Source organism: Danio rerio, chromosome 10 (assembly GCF_052040795.2).
Source record: "Danio rerio strain M-AB ecotype USA chromosome 10, GRCz13ab, whole genome shotgun sequence".
Classification (NCBI taxonomy): domain Eukaryota; kingdom Metazoa; phylum Chordata; class Actinopteri; order Cypriniformes; family Danionidae; genus Danio; species Danio rerio.
This window is the reverse complement of record NC_141030.1, coordinates 17,817,768-17,840,605: the sequence shown is the minus strand read 5'-3', so window position 1 is coordinate 17,840,605 and position 22,838 is coordinate 17,817,768. Positions and strand designations below refer to the sequence as shown.

The 22,838-nt window shown below is 35.5% G+C and overlaps 3 protein-coding genes across 9 annotated transcripts in view; 2 read left to right on the top strand and 1 right to left on the bottom strand.

Moving 5' to 3' along the window:
• The window catches only part of pip5k1ba (phosphatidylinositol-4-phosphate 5-kinase, type I, beta a), a 37,600-nt gene extending 24,008 nt beyond the window's left edge, over positions 1-13,592 (top strand). For 5 of the 7 annotated variants that reach the window (XM_087269349.1, XM_087269351.1, XM_087269353.1 and 2 more), the window contains 9 exons: positions 2,048-2,344; positions 5,504-5,697; positions 7,563-7,643; positions 7,742-7,790; positions 7,882-7,966; positions 8,052-8,192; positions 10,570-10,708; positions 10,867-10,972; positions 12,869-13,592. In XM_087269349.1, coding sequence (XP_087125475.1) covers positions 2,048-2,344; positions 5,504-5,697; positions 7,563-7,643; positions 7,742-7,790; positions 7,882-7,966; positions 8,052-8,192; positions 10,570-10,708; positions 10,867-10,972; positions 12,869-12,871 — 1,095 coding nt within the window. In that variant the 3' untranslated portion in view covers positions 12,872-13,592. 7 annotated transcript variants of the gene reach the window in all.
• Positions 1-22,838, bottom strand: part of apba1b (amyloid beta precursor protein binding family A member 1b) — a 183,113-nt gene that overhangs the window by 59,870 nt on the left and 100,405 nt on the right. The gene's annotated exons all lie outside the window — the stretch shown is intronic.
• Positions 15,301-22,838, top strand: part of tjp2a (tight junction protein 2a (zona occludens 2)) — a 68,624-nt gene continuing 61,086 nt past the window's right edge. Inside the window, 1 exon segment of the mRNA NM_001201571.1 lies at positions 15,301-15,470. The gene's annotated coding sequence lies outside the window, so the exon portion shown is untranslated.

The following is a 22,838-nucleotide window of genomic DNA, read 5'->3' as shown; positions in this document are numbered from 1 at the left end:
AGATTATAAGTAGACTGTTGGGGTTAGAGTTGGGGTAAGGGTAAGTATAAGTGCTTGCAAAGTGCAAGTACATGTACAGTTGAAGTCAGAATTATTAGCCCCCCTGAATTATTAGCGCCCCTGTTTATTTTTTCCCCCAATTTCTGTTTAATGGAGGGAAGATTGTTTCAGCACATTTCTAAGCATAATAGTTTTAAATACTTGTTTCTAATAACTTATTTATTTTATCTTTGACATGATGACAGTAAATAATATTTTACTTGATAATTTTCAAGACACTTCTATACAGCTTAAAGTGACATTTAAAGGCTTAACTAGGTTAATAAGGTGAACTAGGCAGGTTAGGGTAATTAGGCAAGTTATTCTATAACGATGGTTTGTTCTGTAGACTAACGAAAAAAAATTAGCTTAAAGGGGCAAATAATTTTGTCCCAAAAATAGTTTTAAAAAAATTCAAAACTGCTTTTATTCTAGGCAAAATAAAACAAATAAGACGTTTTCTAGAAGGAAAAATATCAGACATACTGTGATTATTTCCTTGCTCTGTCAAACATCATTTGGGAAATATTTAAAAAAGAAAACAAAAATCAAATGGGGGCTAATAACTCTGACTTCAACTGTACAAAGTTTCTTATAGTCAGTTAAATGTCTGTTGAAGGAGCTGTATCAGCAGATATTAAGCAGACAGTTTATTAATACTCAAATGGACCATTAAAATAAAGTGTTACTGAATTGTTTGTAACATTATACACTATACTATACCATTCAACAGCTTAGCCAGTATCTTTTTATTATTTTGTAAAGAACTTATCTAAATGAGTACATTTATTTTGCAAGGGTCATCAAAATTTGAACAGACTTGATGATAAATATACATTTATAATGTGACATGGTATTAATTTTAAATGTGCTGTTCTTCTGAACTTTCTATTCACCAAAGAAATGTAATTAAGTCTGTTTTTTGAGCAGCAAATCAGAAGATTAGAAGGATTTCAGAAGGATCATGTGAATGGAGTAATGATGCAAAAAATTCAGCTTTGAAATCACAGGAATAAATTAAACATTTAAATATATATTCAGATAGAAAACTGTTTGTAGCGAGTGGGCAGGCCTGAGAGCTGTGGTGTGATAATGTGAAGTACCTGTGTCGTGCACTGGCCTCGAGCTCTGGGTTATAAAAAAAGGGGAGACAGCGGTGGAAGACGCAAGAGGACCAGTAGATGCTTTATGTTTTGCTTTTGGTTTCAGTTCGATGGCAGTCTCTGTAAGGAGCTTCAGTCTGTTTGTTTTATTCATTCATTTTTTTATCCAGCACGTTTTTACGCAGTGGATGCCCTTCCAGCCACAACACTTGACTGGGAAATCTGTTAATTTTATTTTTTATTATTAAAATCATTTAAAAATGCATTTGTTCTCTGCCTCCTTCTTCACAAAGGCCAGGAGGCAAGTAACTTTATTACACTGTTTTTGTTTTAATCATATCAGATCTTTACAATTATTGCTGTACTTTGGATCAAATAAATGCAGACTTACTGAGCAGAAGAGATTCCCTATTTAAACACATTAAAAATCTTACTGTTCTAAAACATGTCCCTCATAATGCATTGAAATTTTTACATTTATGTCTGTATTCTGCACTCATATACAGTCACATTTTTGAAAAAATTAATTTTCACAATTTTTAAATTGTAAAAAATCTAAGAAAAATATTACTCCTGAGTTTTCTGAGAGTTTTTAAATATTTGCAAAGTTTCTTTCATTTAATAAAAACTCTTTATATTATATATTCTTTATATTCTAATATGAACTATATTCCATCAAGCCAGAAATTATTAATTTCCCCAAGGGTATGAATAATTTTTAGACCTGACCTCATCTGGGTCAGAAGGGAAGGTTATATTTAAGAGAATAATTAATGCATTTATCTTTTAGTAGTTTTGGTTGGTAAATAATATTTATCTTGAATAATATTAATAATATTGCCTTGTTTTTTTTATTTCATGTTCATTTCTAGCTTGAAAACCTAATCTCTGTGTCTCAAATGCAGAATCTGAATCAGAACCCCAGGACGCTCTTACCGAAGTTTTACGGGCTTTACTGCATTCAGTGTGGTGGAATGACCATCCGACTGGTGGTGATGAACAATGTTCTGCCTCGATCTTTAAAAATGGACTACAAATATGACCTGAAGGGCTCCACATACAAACGCAGGGCCTCACGCAAGGAGCGCGCCAAAAGCTCCCCGACCTTCAAAGATCTGGACTTCCAGGAGATGCACGAAGGGCTTTATTTTGACGCAGACACATACAATGCCTTAATGAAGACGCTTCAAAGAGACTGCAGGGTGAGTCAGGCTTATGAACAATTACCTGTTTTAGATTATAATTGGTGCTTTCCATTACCCTTCAAATTGCACAAAATATCCATAGATGTTTAAAAAAAACGTTTTGATTTGTATGTTCGTGTGTGGCAGTTAATTTCAAGTCATTTGTTATGTTAAAGGGGCAGTGGGTGATTGTCTTCAGAAACATTTTTTGTTGTCCTGGTTGAAAGTCTCTTCACAGTTCAATAGTAATTATTACAGAAAATGATCTAAATGTATTCATATGTACTTTTATATTATGGGTAAGGCATAACACTAAAAAATGTTCATCCAATTAAATATTGTCGGGCCGACATCTCCCACAAATCCCATAAGCAGCTCAAACTAGTGATGGGTTGTACATGAACGATTCGTTCATTTTGAACAAATCTTCAATATGACTCGAGAACTATGAGTCCTCTCAGGGAGTGATTCGTTCATCTGCGCGTGCGCACATTTGTGCAGGTGGTATCGTTCATTTCAAGTCTTTTGAGACATATGCGTTTAGAGCCGGAAAAAGAATTGATCCGTTGATCTCTCGAGTCCTCTAACGGGTCTGAGTCGTTCATTCATCACGGGCCAATCATATGCGTTTAGAGCTGCAAAAAGAATTGATCCATTCACCTCACGAGTCCTCTATCGGCTTTGAGGCATTCATTCATCACGGGCCAATCATATGCGTTTAGAGCCGGAAAAAGAATTGAACCGTTCATCTCTCGAGTCCTCGGGTTTGACTCATTCTGTCACGTGATGAACAAACGACTCAAGAGCCAGAAGACTCGAAAGGTGAACTAATTATCATGGCTCCTATCGGCTCAGACTGTGTACTTTGGTTAAAAATATATGTGACTGTCAGTGTAACGTGAACGAACCACTGACATTTGAAGACATGAAGAGGTGAGCTGAGCAAAGATACAACAATACCTTCATAGACAAAAGAGCAGGTAATCATTGAGTTATTATTTTCTCCTTCTTATAGTATTTTTATTAGGACTTATTTGTCGTGGGATCAACCTTTTGGGCTAGTTGTAGATGTGTTTGGAAGCAATTCGTAACATTTTAATAAACTTTTGGCAAATTGAATCAAATGAACGAAATGACTGGAAAAAAGATTCGTTCATCTCGATTAACGAGACTCAAAGATCTGAGTCAGTTAAACTGATCCGAACTTCCCATCACTGTGGGAATATTATTCGTACTGCTGCGCATCCGTCCACACAGATACATCATTCGCGTGTTCCCGCCTGCATAAGCACCGTGCGTTCACAAGACAATCACAGACCGGGAGAAATCAAATGCTGAGTTGAAACTTTTAAAAATCTTGAATAAATATTGGAGTTACTTTTGCACGCTGGAGGAAGGACGACACCATAGCTGAAGTATTACTATTAGACAGGTAATGTTCTGTTTTAAAACTGTTTTAGTCAGGCTAAGCTTATGTTAGATTGTGTTGTGGTATGAATGGCTTACATGCACAGATGTGTTGTTCAGCCACTGAAATCTCCCAGCAAAAGATTTATGTGACTATTTTCAGTTTTATAAGGGACCTTTGACAGCATCGATAATGTAGAACTAGTTTTAATCTCGTAACACTTTTCACAATACTTTTTTGGTACCACTTTAGTTAAGGTCACAATTCATGCTATTAACCACTAGGGATGGGTACCGTATTAGTGCTAAATTATAAAAGACCGAAGTATTGATAAGCTCTGATGTTAACGGTTCTGTTATCGGTACTGGATAATAATTGCTGAACAAACATCACTTACAGTAGCATAAATCACCTGACCAACCTTTTCTAATTTGCGATATTTTATAATTGTCTGCACAGTTGGCAATCTTACATGAGAAATGCTCTTGTTTTCGCCCAATAGTACAACGGCGAGTGCGCTAAGTATAAAAGCCTTCACAGTTCTCGGTTGTGCGTGCACACTCAGCCGAGACTGGTGCTAAACGCACACACATAGCTTGCGCACTCACAGCTTGTAAGATTGCGGAGTAGTGGAGAGAACAAAACTCCAAGTGAACAACAATAATGGCCATTGCAACAAGCGTAACAATTTGTTTTCTTGTACAGTATAGGAGGAAATGCAAGCAATCTGGCTAAGCATCTTTAAACAGTGCATTAACAGCAGAAAGTAAAATGCTAAGTTTTCAACTGCCTAGCAGCTAGATGTACATCATCTACATCCTTATGCTAGCAGTCAATCCCATGAGGTCTCTCTAAATTAATATAATGTTAATAGTTTAATAAACACACATTTAGTTACATTGAAAACAGTATTTTTTTTCTGCAGTAGCCTAAATAAATCTTAAACATAAAAAATGCTTTTACATTACTTTATTTACAAATATAGTCTAAGAATAGCCTAATAATACACTATGCTTATTAATAAATTATATATATTTTTTTATATTTTTACATTGTTAACTCCCAAAACACTGTTAACTCATTTATGTAAATGTGTTAATGAAAAATATTACACATTATCTGATTATTTAACTGCCTTTTGCAATGCCGAGAGGGTATTTTGCAGGGAGCACAATAAAGCAAGAAAGGTCCCGACTTCTGGCAGAAAAGGTAAACACGTTGATTTTTCTCCAGTCATTTTCTTTAAACCATTGTAAATTCTTTTACAGGAATTTTTTTTTAATTATTTGTTTTACAATTATTGGTTTTGTTTTATTTTACATTAAAAACATAATGATAAAAGAAAGTGTTGTTAATTCTGTTCAATTAGCATTTTGTTTGTTTTTTCATAAAAAAAAAAACAAAAAAAAAACACAAAAAGTACCGATAAGAGAACCGTTAAAGTACCGAACCGATAAGTGGTATCGATAAAAGTAGTAATACCATTTAAACCTTAACGATACCCATCTCTATTAACTACTGGCTTATTACCTCCCTTTTATTAAGATATTAACCATTCAGTAGTAGTTCAAAATACAAACCCAACTTCTAGCTTACTAACTATTAATAAACAGCTAAATAGTAGTTTATTAAGCAACAGTATCAGTGTTAGTTAATGGTTTGTTAATACTGTGAATTGTGACACTAAATCGCCATTTAGTAAACAAAAGTACTACTTTATAATGGAAACGGGCCTTGTGATTATGGTTAACTTTGGTTTTGTTGTTCAGGTTCTGGAGAGCTTTAAAATCATGGACTACAGTCTGCTGCTGGGCATCCATGTTCTGGACAGGAGGATACGCAGAGGAGGCAGAGGGGACAGCAGGCGTCAGGGGACACAGAAGGTGCTCTACTCCACCGCCAGAGAGTCCATTCAAGGAGACGGTAAAGCTCCTGAACCGGTCGCTGACGCAGATGACGAAACGTGAGTCCAGACGCTCACTTTTACAGTAAACTTAAATTAAGGACACCGAAAGAGATTTAAGATGCTTTGAAAACTTTTACTGCTGTGTGTTTTTCCATCAAGACATGTCAGCCAGTCTGGGTATATTTATGTACACTATCAAATCTTTTTTTTTTTTTTTTTTTGAAAAGACAGTAATACTTTTAACTTGAAAGAATGTGTAAAACTGATAAAAATAGAAACATTTGAGATGTTCACAAAACACAGGAGGAACAGTGGCTCAGTGGTTATCACTGTCGCCTTATAGCAAGAAAGTCACTGGTTTGAGGGTGCTCCGAATCGAGCCCAGGCGTGGTTTAGTTGGCCAGCCCTGGCCCGGTTGGATGAGGTCTGCCAGAACAGGATTCAATTGGGCTTTGGTGTGGTACGCTTGTGGTAATAATGTTGCTAATTCAGAATCAGGAATAAACTTCATTTAAAAACATTACAAAACAATTTACTAAAACTTTTATTTGAACATGAAAAGTAAAAGATTAACCTAAAATTTATTTAAATCATTACGAAAAATTAGAGCTGCGGTGATAAATCAAATCACAAAATGAATCTGCATCGATTCTAAAAAAATTGCATGCAATAATGCATTCTATACAGTGCCCTCTGCTGGCAAAAAGCTAATCTTAGAATTGCAACGTATTCTTAAAATCCCAGTTTAATTATCATTCATTAATTTTCTTTTCAGCTTATTCCCTTTATTAATCTGGGGTCGCCACAGTGGAATGAACCTCCAACTTATCCAGCACATATTTTACACAGCGAATGTCCTTCCAGCCACAACCCATCACTGGGAAACACCCATACACTCTCATTCACACTCATACACTACGGGCAATTTAGCTTACAAAATTCACCTATACCTCATGTCTTTGGACTTGTTGGGAAAACCCGGAGGAAACCCACGCGAACGCAGAAAGAACATGCAAACTTTACACAGAAATGCCAACTGACCCAGCCGACACACGAACCAGCGACAGCACTACCTACTGCGCCAATGTACTTTTACAAAGTAATGAAGTGCACAGATACATCATTTATAATAAGCATTACTATAGAAATATAAGAATAAGTAGAGCATTTTTTTGTTTTATGGTGACTATTCATCAAGTATGCAGTAAATCGATACAATTTATTTCTTATCTTTACATTTATTAAAGAGTTCTGATTTTTTTTAATATATAAAAAAGGTTTGACTGTTTGTAATATTATTAATATGATTTATAAAGTCAAATTTATATTACATTATATTACTTAAATAATATCTTTCAGTTTTAATTATTATTCATTCATTCATTCATTGACTCATTCATTCAATTTCCTTTAGCTTAGTCCCTTTATTTATCAGCGGTCGCCACAGCAGAATGAACCGCCAACATATCTAGCATATGTATTAAGCAACGGATGCCCTGGGAAACACCCATGCACTCATGCATTCACACACATACACTACGGCCAATTTAGTTTATTCAGTTCACAAATACCACATGGCGACTGTAGGGAACCCCAGAGGAAACCCAAGCCAACATGGGGAGAACATGCAGACTCCACACAAAAATGCCGACTGACCCACCCGAACCAGTGACCTTCATACTATTTGGTGACAGTGCTATTCACTGGGCCACCACGCCGCCTTTCTATTATTAATAATAACTTAATGATTGAAATACTTTTGAATGATATTGACGGCCATTCTGAAGTGTGCTGAGGCCCCCTAGTGGGTCCTGGACCCCTGGTTCAAAATAAGTGCTCTAAACCACTTCCAGTGCATTTAATGATTGACTTTGGGATTAGTTTTGAAATAAATAATCATGTTTGTTTTTTTTTGCATCTAGATTGGGTGGCATCCCTGCTAAACACAAGGATGAGAAGTTGCTGATCTTTTTGGGGATCATTGATATCCTGCAGTCCTACAGGTGTGAATCACCCGACACAAAATGCCAATAATTACTCATGCTATCTATTAAAATTGCTTAAATTATGGATACTGACGATTTCTGTCTTTTACATATAGATTTATAAAGAAAGTTGAGCACTCATGGAAGGCTCTTGTGCATGATGGTGTATGTATTATTTCAGTTTATTGTTCTTACAGTACATAAATCTATTTTATCATGTTGATATATATACATATATTTTAACTTTGCACACTAGGATACAGTATCCGTCCATAGACCCAATTTCTACGCTGACAGATTCCTGAAGTTCATGGGCAGCACAGTATTTAAAAAGATTCACCGTAAGTTAAGCGATGCTTCATTATTTACAGTGGAATTCAGATAATCAGTTGAAAAGCTAAAACATTGACTTGTTTGTTCTTTCAGCTCTCCGCGGTGCGTCCTCGAGACGGAAGAAAAGCTCCATTCACGTGTGTAGATCGGCCTCACAGGAAGTTCTGTCGACAGTAAAAGAGGAGAGTCAAGATGAAAGAAGAGCACAAAGCCTTGAAAACCTCGATGATTCAGGTACTGACTGCAAACTCACTTAAGGCAAGGCAAGTTTATTTATTTAGCACATTTCATGCACAATGGTAATTCAAAGTGCTTTACATAAACAAGAATAAAAGAAACAAGAAAATAAAAATGATTAAAATAATAAAATATGGTTAAAAACAGATTAAAATGTCTTAAAAAGTTTTAATGGAATATAAAAAAAGAAAGACATAATAGTGTGATCTGTTGGGTGTAGAACAGTGCTCATTCAGTAAAGGCACAGCTGAACAGATGTGTTTTCACTCTCGATTTGAATGTGCCTAATGTTGGAGCACATCTGATCATTTCTGGAAGCTGATTCCAGCAGCGAGGGGTGTAGTAGCTGAAAGCGGATTCACCCTGCTTTGACTGAATCCTTGGAATTTCTAGTTTATATGATCCTAAAGATCTGACTGATCTGTTATGCTGAGTTCAGACTGCATAATTTTCAAAGTAGTCGTGTCACAGGTGTTTTCACAAAGCATGACTATCTGGGCCAGCGTTTTGTAGCTGCTTTGTTTACACTGCAAGATGGATCGCGATATGGGCTTTCACATTGCCTGACTTTACAATAGGAAGAATCGCCGACAACTTCATCCAAACTACGTCTCACAGCCAAAAACACGTAGTATATCTTCGGTTATGAACTACATACTGAGAAAGAAGCCTTTAATGGGGTAGAAAATGTACATATTTGCTCACCTGGGTTTGACTCAACTTTCTTTTTTAACTTTCTGTATGAAACATCAAACAGACACGGGTGCTCCTGTCTAACCTCCACTAGTTTTTCCTGCACTTATTGGGTCGAAATAAACTAAAAATGATCGCTTTTAACTTCTCCCTCAACCTCCCGCTGGCCTGCAGGTACACACACACACAAGTAAATGCTGCTCTCTCATTGGCTGTAGGCGATCGTCGATGTTATTTTCAGCCAAAACTCATTCACACGGCATGATTTGAATCGCAGACAGCTCCAGATATTTAGAAGGGCAAATATCTCACAAGCATCAGCGACTCATCGGCGATTCTCACAGATCGCGTCTTCGATAGTTCATACTGTGTTATTGTCATTCACGCGCATGAGCACCGATTTGCCTGTGATTTCAGGCATTTGTCAGCGATTTCTTAAAAGCTGTCGGCGAGTCAAAAATCAGGGCTAAAATCATGCAGTCTGAACTCGGCATTAGGTTTCTGGACTTTATTTTTTGTATTTTTCGTACATACTTAGCAGAGTATCTGAAAATGTATTGCATGAAAAGACTGGATGTGAGAATAGTAATGATTTCCCTTATCGCCAATGTGTGAACAGCTTGTAAGCACAACAATTTAAAATGAATAAAGGACATATTAATCTTCTTAGGTTGTCTATAAAAGTCTTTAGACTGGTTTTTAAAACAGATTTTTTTTTTAAATATATGTAAAGAACTGCTTTTAGAAATCATAAAATTAATAAAATATTGTAAAAAGCCACTTTAAGTCATTTGGCCAAGTGTGCACTTTCAGAATGGTGTAAAAACAACATTAAATGTATTTTTTTAAGTGCAATATATAACAATTTACTGTATATAAAAGTAAATAGAGCCAAATTAAATAATGTCAAGCAGAAAAGACATTAAAAATGTGTTTGTTTTTTCTCAAGGTCTCAAGGTTCATGTTTGAAGCATGTATAGAGCAACATTAGATGTCACAATTTTTGTTAAATTATCTTTAGATTAAGTGCTGTTTCCACATAATTTGTTAGCATATGTTCTTGTATATATCATAATAATAATAAATTGAAAATCCTTTTGGGTGGTGTGGTGGCGCAGTGGGTAACGCTGTCACCTCACAGCAATAAGGTTGCTGGTTTGAGCCTTGGCTGGGTCAATCAGTTTTCCCCACAGTCCAAAGACATGCGCTATAGGTAATTTCTGAAGGCTAAATTGTTTATAGTGTATGTGTGTGAATGAGAATGTATGGGTGTCTCCCAGCGAAAAGCATCCGCTGTATAAAACATTTGGTGGATAAGTTGGTGGTTCATTCCACTGTGGCAACCCCAGATTATTAAAGGGACTAAGGCGAAAGGAAAATGAATGAAAACCCATGTGCCATTTATACTAGTTTTGTTACGCTTACGCCTTTCATCCACATTATTCTGGCATCTGACCTGTGAAAACGAAGTGCTTTGAAAACATTGAAGACCCCATGTTAGTTTTCTGTTTCAGTATAGATGGATCAAAACACAGACTTTTGAAAACGGAAGCATAGCTATCCACAAACGCTCTCTGATTGGTTTTCAAACATAACATTTTTAAAATGTCAGTGGTTCTGGGTTTAAAACGAATCATTTACAATTTCGGTGTTTTTAAGATGCATCATTTGTTCTCCACAGAAGAAACACACTCCTGTCAGAAACCTGATGTTATTCCTAGCTCGGCCGGACTCAATCCAGCTGTTTCTGCAGCCACTTTATCTTCTGCTTCATCTTTAGACGATGTGAAGGCTGAAGCGCAGACAGATTCAGAGAGCAGGTATTTACCAGACACACACACACACACACACACTTTCCCATCAGACACAAAGTAGATCTTTGTGGACTTCCATATTTTCCACAGCGCTTCCTCTTTTACAGTGTAAAGGCTACACACTTTCTCTTTTAAACTGGTTTGACTGTGTTTTTTGTCCTCAGAGATGATTGCAGAGCATCCAGCTCGACTCTTGCTTTGGAGGACAGTGCTCTTGCTTCTTCAAACTCAGCGCCAAGCACACCCGAGTCTGGTCTGGATGTCTACCTGGTCAGTAGTTGAAGACATAATCCATGCTCATTTGTTTCATTTAGGGCAGTGGTTCTAAACTGGTTTGGCCATGGGACCCACATTTTTATATGGTCCTCAAGTTGTGACCCAAATATTTAGGAACTATGATATAATTTTAGGAATTATAATTATTTGTTAACATACACATGTAGTGACAGATACTTGTGAAAAGTTCAGCTACCATTAATTAAACTGAACTGTTAATAAAACAATACACTGATCTGGTTAAACAGAACAAACCAGCAAATTAAAGTAAAAAGATTAAAATAATCATAACCATTTTATAATAATCACCAGTTATTTGCTCTTCTGCTATTGTGTGGGCTTTCTTGGCCTTTGCTACACGGTGAGCACAGTAAGATGTGCGGAGTGCCTGTACTTGTTTTAAACATGAAGATGTTCGGCACTTTTGTGATGCCCTCAGCTATTGGAGTCGTCTTTGAAAATAGTCCACAGGTTTGTCCTTGCAACTGGGATGTTTGGTTTCCAAATGTAATTTTAATTTAGAAGGTTTCATGCTCTCTTGTGAGAGCACCTCACTACACACTGAGGCTTTAAGCCTTATTCGTCATCAATATATGTAAATCCATACTTTACATATTCGGGGTCTTACTTGCGCTTTAACATATTTGTTACTATAATTAAATTACATTTTACATGTCAAACGGTACGGTTGTCGCACACGCATTTCAAAATAAAAGTCTGATATAAGCAAAATGAGTTAAAAATTCAACCTTTGTTGTTTTTTTTTTTATATCACACACTCCACGACCCACTGAAAATGTTCCTGCAACTTACTTTTGGGTCGCGACCCACCAGTTGAGGAACACTGATTTACGGCCTACTCATACTATGCTATCCGAATTGTGCCCAGGCCCATTTCCCGGATCGTTTGAGTAGTGTGAGTGCTCTGAATCAGGTTTAGGTACGGTTTACTTGGCCGGCCCTGGCCCTGGCACGGTCATAACGTGGAGGGAGCTATCGCAGACACTACTCTCTCTATTCTACTGCAGTAGATGCGGATATAACTGAGGGCACGGGTGATGAGGTTAGTGTCGCGGACGCCGCCCTCTCTATTCTGCTGTCCTAGACACGGATATAACTGAGGGCACGGGTGGTGAGGGTAGTGTCGCGGACGCCGCCCTCTCTATTCTGCTGTCCTAGACACGGATATAACTGAGGGCACGGGTGGTGAGGGTAGTGTCGCGGACGCCGCCCTCTCTATTTTGCTGTCCTAGACACGGATATAACTGAGGGCACGGGTGGTGAGGGTAGTGTCACGGACGCCGCCCTCTCTATTCTGCCGCCCTAGACGCAGTTATATCAATATAACTATTAACTAAAGAAATCTTTACTGTGCTGAGCGAGAGCGCTTACTGAACAGCGCATCATCGATGACGTAAGTGTGCCCATGCCAGAATATAATGTGAGTCCGGGCGGTCGGGGGAGACAGGAGGGTGGACAAGCCTGGTTTAAGGCAACTGTACATAGTGTGAGTATGCGCTTATTTGCTGCAGAGTTTACCTCTGACCCTGATTAAACTCCACTCAAACTCTTGCGAGATTCACACTTAGGTGAGATGTCACTTTTCTGATGCAAATCAGAATTACACTGCTTTAAAAAAAGTACTGGTCCGAATTTGGCTTATGATTCAGACACTGTCTGTGAAACTGCAACATTCAGTATGTAGATTATTATATTACTGAAGTGTTTTTAACATTAGATGGATGTAAACCTATTGTTGGAGTCTCCAAAACAAAATTGGGAACCTTTAAATAATATAATAAGGACATTCATTGTGTGTAGTTCCCCTGAAACTCCAACTCTTTTGTGTTATTGAGTCCAGATCTCTGACTATTGTGTTGCTTTTTTTAGTGATGCGTGCGGCTTTGAGAAGTGGACCAGCTCATCCGTCATCTAAAAGACTGAGAAACAGTACTGTCCGTCACTCCATGACTTTGCACTTTGGATACTGTTTGTCAAGCTGCTAAAACACACTGACTGAGAAAAGCCTTGCATCTGAAACAATGGTAGAGAGATTGCCACACTATAGTGCCTTACACTGTCTCTGCACTTTGTACCCACTTGCAAGCACAAGTTTGTTGTATAATAATAGTTACACTCCCATTTCGACCAGTGTCTTATGCACCGGTTGGTACATAAGGCGTGAAACCAGATTACGTGTCAGATTTGTATCATTTATTATATGATAATTGTGATTTAATTATATTTTGAGCACTCCTGACTTGTGTTGTGTTGAGTAATGATTGCATTCACTTATTTGATCATTACAGTACAATGACTAGTACTGAATATTAATAACATAGGCAACATGAAGTAAATATTGTGTTTTTTGGTCATGTGATTTTTGACGCACAATCAGCACAATGTAATGACATGGGATGGTTGGAGTTATTGGTCTGTGTTACTTAGTGTAAAGATTTACATGGCTTAAAAAAAACATGAATCGTTGAAAATGTTTTATAAAAATGTATTTAAATATATATTTTGATTAGAGTAATATATGAAATGTTTGTGCTTTTACGTAGAATGTGTTTAGTTGCTGTTATGCTATTAAATGCCGGATCTTTCCACTGTTTCTGTTGTGTGAATATTTATTTGTGTAAAATAGGGCTGCAGAAGAGTTACAAGCTACACTTACCGGCCACTTTATTAGGTACACCTGAACAACTGCTTGTTAACACAAATTCCTAATCAGCCAATCACATGGCAGCAACTCAATGCATGTAGGCATGCAGACATGGTCAAGACGATCTGCTGCAGTTCAAACCGAGCATCAGAATTGTGAAGAAAGGTAATTTTCAAGTGACTGAATATGGCATAGTTGTCGGTGCCAGACTGGCTGGTTAGAGTATTTCAGAAACTGCTGATCTATTGAGATTTTCATGCACAACCCTCTTTAGGGTTTACAGAGAATGGTCTGAAAAAGAGAAAATATCCAGAGAACGGGACAAATGCCTTGTTGATGCCAGAGGTCAGAGAAGAATGGCCAGACTGGTTCGAGCCAATTGAGCATTATGTCAGCGTCACAGCCTAGCTGAGTATTGTTGCTGACCGTGTCCATCCCTTTATGACCACAGTGTACTCATCTTCTGATGGCTACTTCCAGCAGCATAACGCACCATGTCATAAAGTGTGAATCATCTCAGACTGGTTTCTTGAACAAGACAATGAGTTCACTGTACTCAAATGGCCTCCACAGTCACCAGAGCTCAATCTTATAGAGCACCCTTGGGATGTGGTGGAAGGGGAGATTCGCATCATGGATGTGCAGCCAAATAATCTGCAGCAACTGAGTGATGCTATCATGTCAATATGGACCAAAATCTCTGAGGAATATTTCCAGTACCTTGTTCAATCTATGTCATGAAGGATTAAGACATTTCTGAAGGCAAAAGAGGGTCCAACCCTGTATGGTGTACCTAATAAAGTGGCCGGTGAGTGTAATGCACCACTATTTTATTTTAACTTAAAATTATATATGATTTTTTAACATAATTATGTGTCACACGGGTCTTCATCTGCTACTGAAGCTTTCAACATCATTTTCACCAATGTGAATATTCTCATACAATCCTCCAGGGGGTGTTTTGGTGTTTGGTTTGGCATTTGATCTTAAATTATGAGTTGAAATTTTTGATTTTTAAATGATCTAATAATAGGTAATCTATAAAATTTAGCAAAATTGAACTGAATGTATTTATTATATATTTTAAAGACAATGCACCAATATTGTATATGATTAAATACATATTTAGAATTTACAATAATAATAAAGGATTCAGAATATACTGATAATGTGAAATGTCTCACTATAAAATAATCATATTTAGAAACGATTTTTGTTTAGATAATAGGGATGATATTCTAGTTTTAATTTTTTATTTAATCTTATTTTTATTTCATTTTAGTTAAGGTTTGTTTGCTATTTTATTATTTTTGTTTCTTTGTATAGTTTTAAATACTTAAATGTTTATCGATTTATTGTTAACATGTGTTCATATACATTTTAATATATGTCAGTTAGTTCAAACAAAGTTTTAGTAGCCTGTATTTGTTTATATTTAGTATTTTCACACAGACACACAAACAAACACTAATAAAAAACAAGACTACAAAGAAAATGAAACAATAATCTAGCAACTCAAGATTTCTCAGTACAGTAAACAACTTAAAGATGACATTCTATTGATATGAATGTTTATAGAAGTCTTATTAAATCCACTGGTCAGAAAAAAAGGCTGCACGCCCAGGAATGAAGGTGTCACGTGGTGTTGGGAACGCGCTCGAACTCACCTGCGCGCTCATGAACACGCCTATACCTGGAGATTCAGGAAATCTGGGATTGTACACAAAAGTGACTTGTTCAATCTTTCTCTGTAAGTGTCCTGTCATTGATAAAACCCACTGCTGTCCTGTCTGAGTTCACGGAGCTTCTGTATCGGCGCCTCTAAAGGTACGTGCTTTTACTTTGGAGCAGTTTTGTTTTTTTGTCGCATTTCCGTTTACTGGTTTCGGTTGTCCATTGTTAAGCGGAGGAGGTGGATTACAATAATACTGTCACCGAAACACAAACAGCTGCTTTTATAAAGTACGCTACACGTTCATGTGGACTTTAGTAACGACTTGTGCTTGTTTTTGTCCACTTTTTGAATGTAGTTCTCGTGTTTAGGCCTACAGTATGAAACTTCAGCGCTTTCCCTCCCTCTCACGTCCCATGTAAGGACACTGCAGTGCTGGAACGTGTCGTGCATTTCAGTTTGTAAACAAATCTAGTTTTGTTGGGGCGTAAAATAACCAGAGGAAAAGACGAGGTCGTTTAAGCAAACTCTTTAAAATTGTATTTGGCATAGTTATGTTTATTTTACTTCTTCCAGACAACAACTTAATTGATCACATTTTAAATCAGGTGAGTTTGAGATAAAGTTGGTTTTATATTCACGCATTCGTTCAGTGACAACAGTGACATGCTCCTTATATTGTTTACTATTTTACTTTAAATATTCAATATGAAATAACTTCTAAGACTTTAAAACATCAGCACTGTTTATTTGATTTGAACATTGTTGTATTCTGAAATTCATTGTCTGTCTAATGATTTCCCTATTTAAAATTTGCAAAGAATAATTTTCTGAAATTGTATTTTTAAGGAGAACTTCAGAATGTGTGAATATAAAACCAACTTTTCCTTAATGGTGAGTTTTAACAGAAACCAAACAGGTTGCTCACCAACACTTGTTGATGCATTTAAAATCAAATGTTTTATTTTGCAAAATACAACATTTAAGTCTTTGTGTTTGGCTATGTGGGTAAAAGATAAACATTTTTTCTATGGTATCAAAGACTATAATATTAATTTATTTATTTTCTTGGCTTAGTCCCTTTATTAATCCGGAGTCGCCACAGCGGAATGAACCGCCAACTTTACTCGGCACGTTTTTACGCAGCGGATGCCCTTCCAACCCTTCTCTGGGAAAAAAGACTGTAATAGACTTTTATAATTTATTTTTGTTTGAAAGCACTTTCTTTCATATATTTTAGTTAGTACAGACCTGGGGTCTGTTCTTCGTACGTGGATTACTCAGCTAAATTTCATTCTTCAAAACTCATCTGAGACTTGTTGTCATAGCAACACTTCTGGTAGCTCAAACCTGCTTGGGAGCAGGTCCATTTCATATAAACTGGATTTGATTGGGCGTTTTCAAGCAAAGATAATACTGAAAGTATGTACCAAATGCTGATATTTTTTTTACAGTAGTTATAATAGTAAATATACTATATGCTAAATATGCACTCTGAAATAAGAACAAAGTCTGCCACCTGGTGGTTCAAGGAGAAAATCTATTGATATGATCTTTTTAGATACAAACACGTACATTCACAATATTCAACTTTTTTAAAAAAGGATAATAATTTATGCAGTCATGCACTTTCTGACCACTAATATGCCAGTGATTGACATCTTTACCGAAATCAAAAAGTTTTTTTGATGCAAAATTTATTTATACAGTTATGTCTTACGCCGATTAAAAAAACTTGTAGGCCTAGGCTACTATAATATAGAAAATAAATGTAACGCTAAATAAATTGCTGAATTATAGTGTAAAGCCTGCAGTCCACAACAAATGTGAAAAAGTTATTGCGTATCATAATTAACAAACCGTTTACTACAACAATTTTTGTGATTTTTCTCACATGGTAATTAAATATTATTCAGATGATGTCATTATGCTGTTGTACCATCAGCCAATCATTGCATTGCTAATCATGATTTCTAGGATCGATAAATCAGTCCTACACAACACACTCGGAGATCTCAGATCAGTTCATCCAGACATTTTAATCTGATTCGCGAACTTGTTTGAAGAACCGAATTAGCCAGAGATCAGTTATCAAATTTTAAAATTCTAGGATCTGTTAGAACGGACCCCAAATGTATGTTGTTTCAACTTAGGAAAAGTTGGTTTTATGTTTGCACATTTGGACATTCTCTTTAATATTATAATTTCAGAAAAATATTTTTTGCAAATTGTAAACGGTGAAAACATATTAGCAGCCAATGACCACCAAAGTAGAAAATTGTTCACGGTCAAATAGATCGTGATAATGCGGTTTTGAAGTCATACTTTTATATTTTATATTCGCACGTTTGTCATTTAGACGACGTCCTGATATTGTTTGAATCTGAATATTCAGTCAGAAGTCAAATTTAAATATGACTTCTAAACAATATTAACTTTATTTATTTGACTGTGAACCTTTGTTGTACTTTTAATAGTCATTGGCTGCTAATATGATATCCCTATTTAGACTTTGTAAATAACACTTTTCTGAAAATGTTTTATTGAGAATGTCAGAACGTGCAAATCGGAAAAACCCTTTTACCTCAATCTCACTGTCTGCATATCTGCATTTACAAGCCACTTTAATATATTACAGCTGTTTCACTACTTGGTATTGCAGTCAATCAGCCTATTACAGGGTGGCATCTCAATGATTTTATGCATGTGGATTTAGTCGACAATTTGCTGATTTCTCTACTGAAGTTCAAACTGAGCATTAGAATCAAAAAGAAAGGTGATTTAAGTGCCAGACTGAGTTTTTCGGAAACTGCTAATCTACTGGTATTTTCACACACAACTGTCTGTCTCTTGTGTTTATAGAAATGTTTAAGGGAAAAACAGGAAAAAATAACTGTGCAGCAGGAGTCTGTTCTTTGTACCTTGCTTAAACAATGTAAGATGATTTGTTGGATTCTGGCAGGTTGAACTTTCTCAGAGGAACTGTAGCCTCTGCTATATTTCCTGTGGCTTCAATAACTGTATTTACTATCACTTCAAGCTATTAAAATTTACAATAAAACAAGGTGAATTGGTTTAGCTAAATTGTCCGTATTGTATGTGTGTGAATAAGTGTATGAATGTTTTCCAGTGACGGGTTGCAGCTGGAAGGGCATCTGCTGCGTAAAACATATGCTGGATAAGTTGGTGGTTCATTGAGCTGTGGTGACTTTAGATTAATAAAGGAACTAAGCCGAAAAGAAAACGAATGAATGAATCAATGAATGAAAAAAATAAATATTAATAAATAAAAATAATTATCACAATAATAGACAAGCCAGAAGTTAATAGCTTGTATTGTGATTTAAACTCATGTTAGTGTGTGATCTGCTGCTTTTGTGCTTTAGTTGAGCAGAAATAAACTGCACTTGCCATTGAAATGAATGGGTTTTATAGTGCAGTGCTTTCTGTGTCCAGTGTGAACACCATTTGTGAAGCCAAAGGGCTTTTCTTGTTTGTTTTTATTTCTTATATGTAAAGCACTTTGAACTACCATTGTGTATGAAATGTGCTATAGAAATAATCCTATTATAATGCAACAGAAAAGCAAAAATAAATGAGGGGGAAAAATGAATCACAAAATATGTAAAACCTTTTTATATATGGAAAATATTAATTTAATGATGAAATATATGAATATGGATTTTTTAGGTATCTATCCATTTATCCATATTTGTGGTGAACTTGTGTGTGGATAGTACATTAAAACATTAGCGCATGTTTATTTTGGTTTCCTATCCTCTCATTCCTCTTCTTGAGGCGGGGAATGTGATGAACTCGAATAGTTTTGCACTGTGCCTCATTTAGGACAATAGTGGCTACATTTGTGCTTACGATATCAACATTTCTTTGATAAGAGTGCTTTCAATGTTGTCGGTTGGGGAAATAAAGCCAGATTAACACAATGGGTTTGTGTGTTTGCTCTGTTTAAGCTGTCAGAGGTGTGATTGAAATATGGCATGCTTTATTTGGTGATTGAACGTACATCTGGCAGAGAGTGGCAGTGCATATGTGTGTTGCATAATGTAGACTGTGATTCTGCATGAGCCCAGCACATGGGGAAAGACTCCGGCTTACACTGCCACACACAGCTTACGTAAAGGCATTAAAAGACTTGAACAATTGTCGAAATGCATGAAAATGCACAAAATCCTCTACCTGTGTGAATTCCTGGAGATGCTTATTTGAGGTTTGTAAATGTATTATGTGCCCAGGCAGAATCGGTAGACTGAAAATGATGAATTTTGTTTCATAAGAATTTCCTAATCCACTTCTGCTGACTCAAGGATTTAAACTTTGGGCTGTAACATTCATTTTAGTGTCTTTAACTATTCAACCGTTAATGCCAGATAAACCATAGTATTAGGATATAAATATTTGCAATGGCACAATATATTGCTATATATTGCTAAATATTGTATATTTTGTTTGGAAAGATATTCTGGACAATTTTCAAATGCAATTGCAAATTGGGTATTCAATTGCATTTTTAATATATTTTCAATTCTAATCCCACGTTACCTTTTGCATTTCCACTTTTGCGAACGCGCAATGACTGGCACATTTGAAATTAAAAAGCAAAGTCAATTTGCAGATGCATTTCTCATTCCTTGTGAGCTATGAGCCTGACTAAATAGCAGTATCATTTGCCATATTTTCTACAGGTATCCTACCAAAACTCAAATAGAATCGCAAATCTTTTTGCTTTTGAATTAAATGACAGGGGTGGGACTACTTTATTGGGTGTGTTTTGTATTGGGAAATGACATCACTCTCCAGAATACCGGATTTGTAATTGCATCTGGATTAGGGCTGCACGAAATTGGCAATTGCTATTATATATTTGCGATATGAATACAATTTCACTAGTTAAGTTCAAAAAGTGTTTGGAAAGAATTTATAATTTTAGATTGATGATTCTGTATGGGAGTCCATAAAATATAATAAACTAGCATAGATTATTTCAATAAAGAAAAATATGCATAATAAATAAGCAGCATTTTATGTATTTTTTATTTTTTTCGAAGAGACAAAATGTATTCAGGTTTTCAATAATTGAATAATCAAATGTAAAATAATACTGTCTAGTCTTCGTGTTATAAACAACTCAATAAAATTAATCGCTAGTCATTTTTCAAAGTTACAAATGGTTCATTTTCTTAATGGTTTTTATAATCCTCACACAGTCACAGGCCTCAAAAAAGACTTGCAAAATCATAAATTATAATCCAGCCTCAACATCGCGTATACTCGCGATGTGATTTGCAAAAGATAACATTGCGATATTGATGCTGAAACGATTAATTGTGCAGCACTAATCTGGATTATGTCACAATATATGCATCCTCATATTTAAAATGCTATCGAAAATCCAGTTTGCAAAGGCATTTGAAAAGTGTCCAGAATATCCTTTCATAATTGTGTATAAGTTACACATAAAGAAAGTTCAGACAAATTTAATTTAGTGTAATACAATAATGCAGAAGGTCACTCTCGTGATTATCAGTTGTCTTTAACTAACTATAAATGTCATTTTACTACATCCGCAGTAATAACATGCACTGTAAACGATTTCTTGTTAAATTAACAGTAAGTTACTGGCAACAATTATCCAGTAGCTGCTGTATTTCATAAAACAGTAACATTACTGTAATACTAATTACTTTAGTATTAGATTTACTGTAAAATGTAATACATCATTTTACTGTTTTCTTTTTATACTGTAACACCAATTACAGTAGTAATACACATACTGCAAAACTGAAAACAGTATTTTACTGTACATTTTTACCATGCAGAACTACGGTATTTTAACGTTACTTTCATTATTACTGTATAGTATTTTACAGTTATTAAATGTTATTTTATTGTATTTAACAGTGCTACTTTATAATGAGCAAAAAAAGTTCAAAAATTGCACAAATGTTATTTTAACTGTTCAAGAAATACAAGAAAAATAAAGAAACTGAAACTTTAACTTCACAATAAAAGTTTATTGTGTAAACCCTACTGAAACAGTATCAATTATTCAATATAACACAGCAACAGAACACTAATGAAAAATTGATCAGTAAAACCAGTCAACAATTAATGCATCAAAAAGTATTACAATTTTAAAAACAGATGAAAATACTGCTACAAGACACGAAATGATGAAGGCCAAATGATGTTGTGGAAAACGGACAGTGAAAAAGGGCAGGAGCACTTCTGGTGATCCTGCAAAAACGACAAGCAAAATTAATCACTGGAGTAAAAACTAATCATGCCTCAAATTATTTCATTCATTCAGAAACCAAACACCGCACTGCTGTTTTATATATATAAAACACTGTTTTTTATCGTTTTTGTTGGCAAAATACAGATTGTTGTCTATTTACAATTACACTAACGTTAATGGGGAAAAGATCAGTCAAGTCAACACTAGTCAAGTGTCCACACAGGTATGTAAAAAATAAAGTCTCATCTTAACTTAATGTCTGACTCTGTATAGCTTGAATATCTGATTCCATGACCACACTAGCGCTTCCATGAATTTAAGAGGGGTGAACACAGTTAATTCTGACCTTAAGAGGCTACATATTAAAAATAAATAAATAAATAAAATAATCTAATTTAACGTGACTAATGTTAATCAAGTACTTTTAGGCTTTTAACATGTGAAAATCTACTTCTAACTTACAGACAAGATTACATTAGAGAACATGAAAGCCGTGGGTGATTTAAAAAAAAAATAATGCTAATGATAAGTTACTGATATTTGGTTCGCATTAAACAAAGTAATCACTAAGCATTAATTTTTGGCAAAATCTGCCGAAAGGCACAGCAACACGATCAAATGTGTTAAAGTTGAGCAAAGAAATGAAGAGTAGTCAAGCAGTCTACCTCATGAAATGTTTGTGATAGTATTTTGCGGTCAATTAGTATTACTGTATTTCAATATGCAGTGATGGCATGTCAGTGAGAAAAATAAATATTATTACACCTCTCCAGTGACATTTCCTCAAATTAAATCATCATAACGTTACTGTGCACAGCATCAGTAAAACGTTAAGAATAATTTAAATACCAAATTTTCAAACAGTCACTGCTAATTACAAACTAAAATTAAAGATAGGCTTACAGAAATCCTGTATGCATGATAATATGAAGATTTATTACTCACTGATGTCGAAGCACTGCCAGGTTGTCAGAGATGTAGACAGGACAGAATAAGTGCCATCAAATGAGCTCTTGTGCAGTCTTTGTTGGACATCAAGGTAGTATGTTCACCCACACTGTAAAAAAAAAAAAAATCTGTTATTTTACATGTTTTTTTTCCCAGAAGCTAGGGTAATAGAGTCATTTAGTTAAGTGGTTTAAAATAATTTTATTTATTAAATACTTGCTTACCCATATATAGATGTAAAAGTAACCAAAATAAATAATTCATTAAAATGTGAATCTACAGAGAGAAGTAAACATTTACTTTAAGCATTGATCCTAAT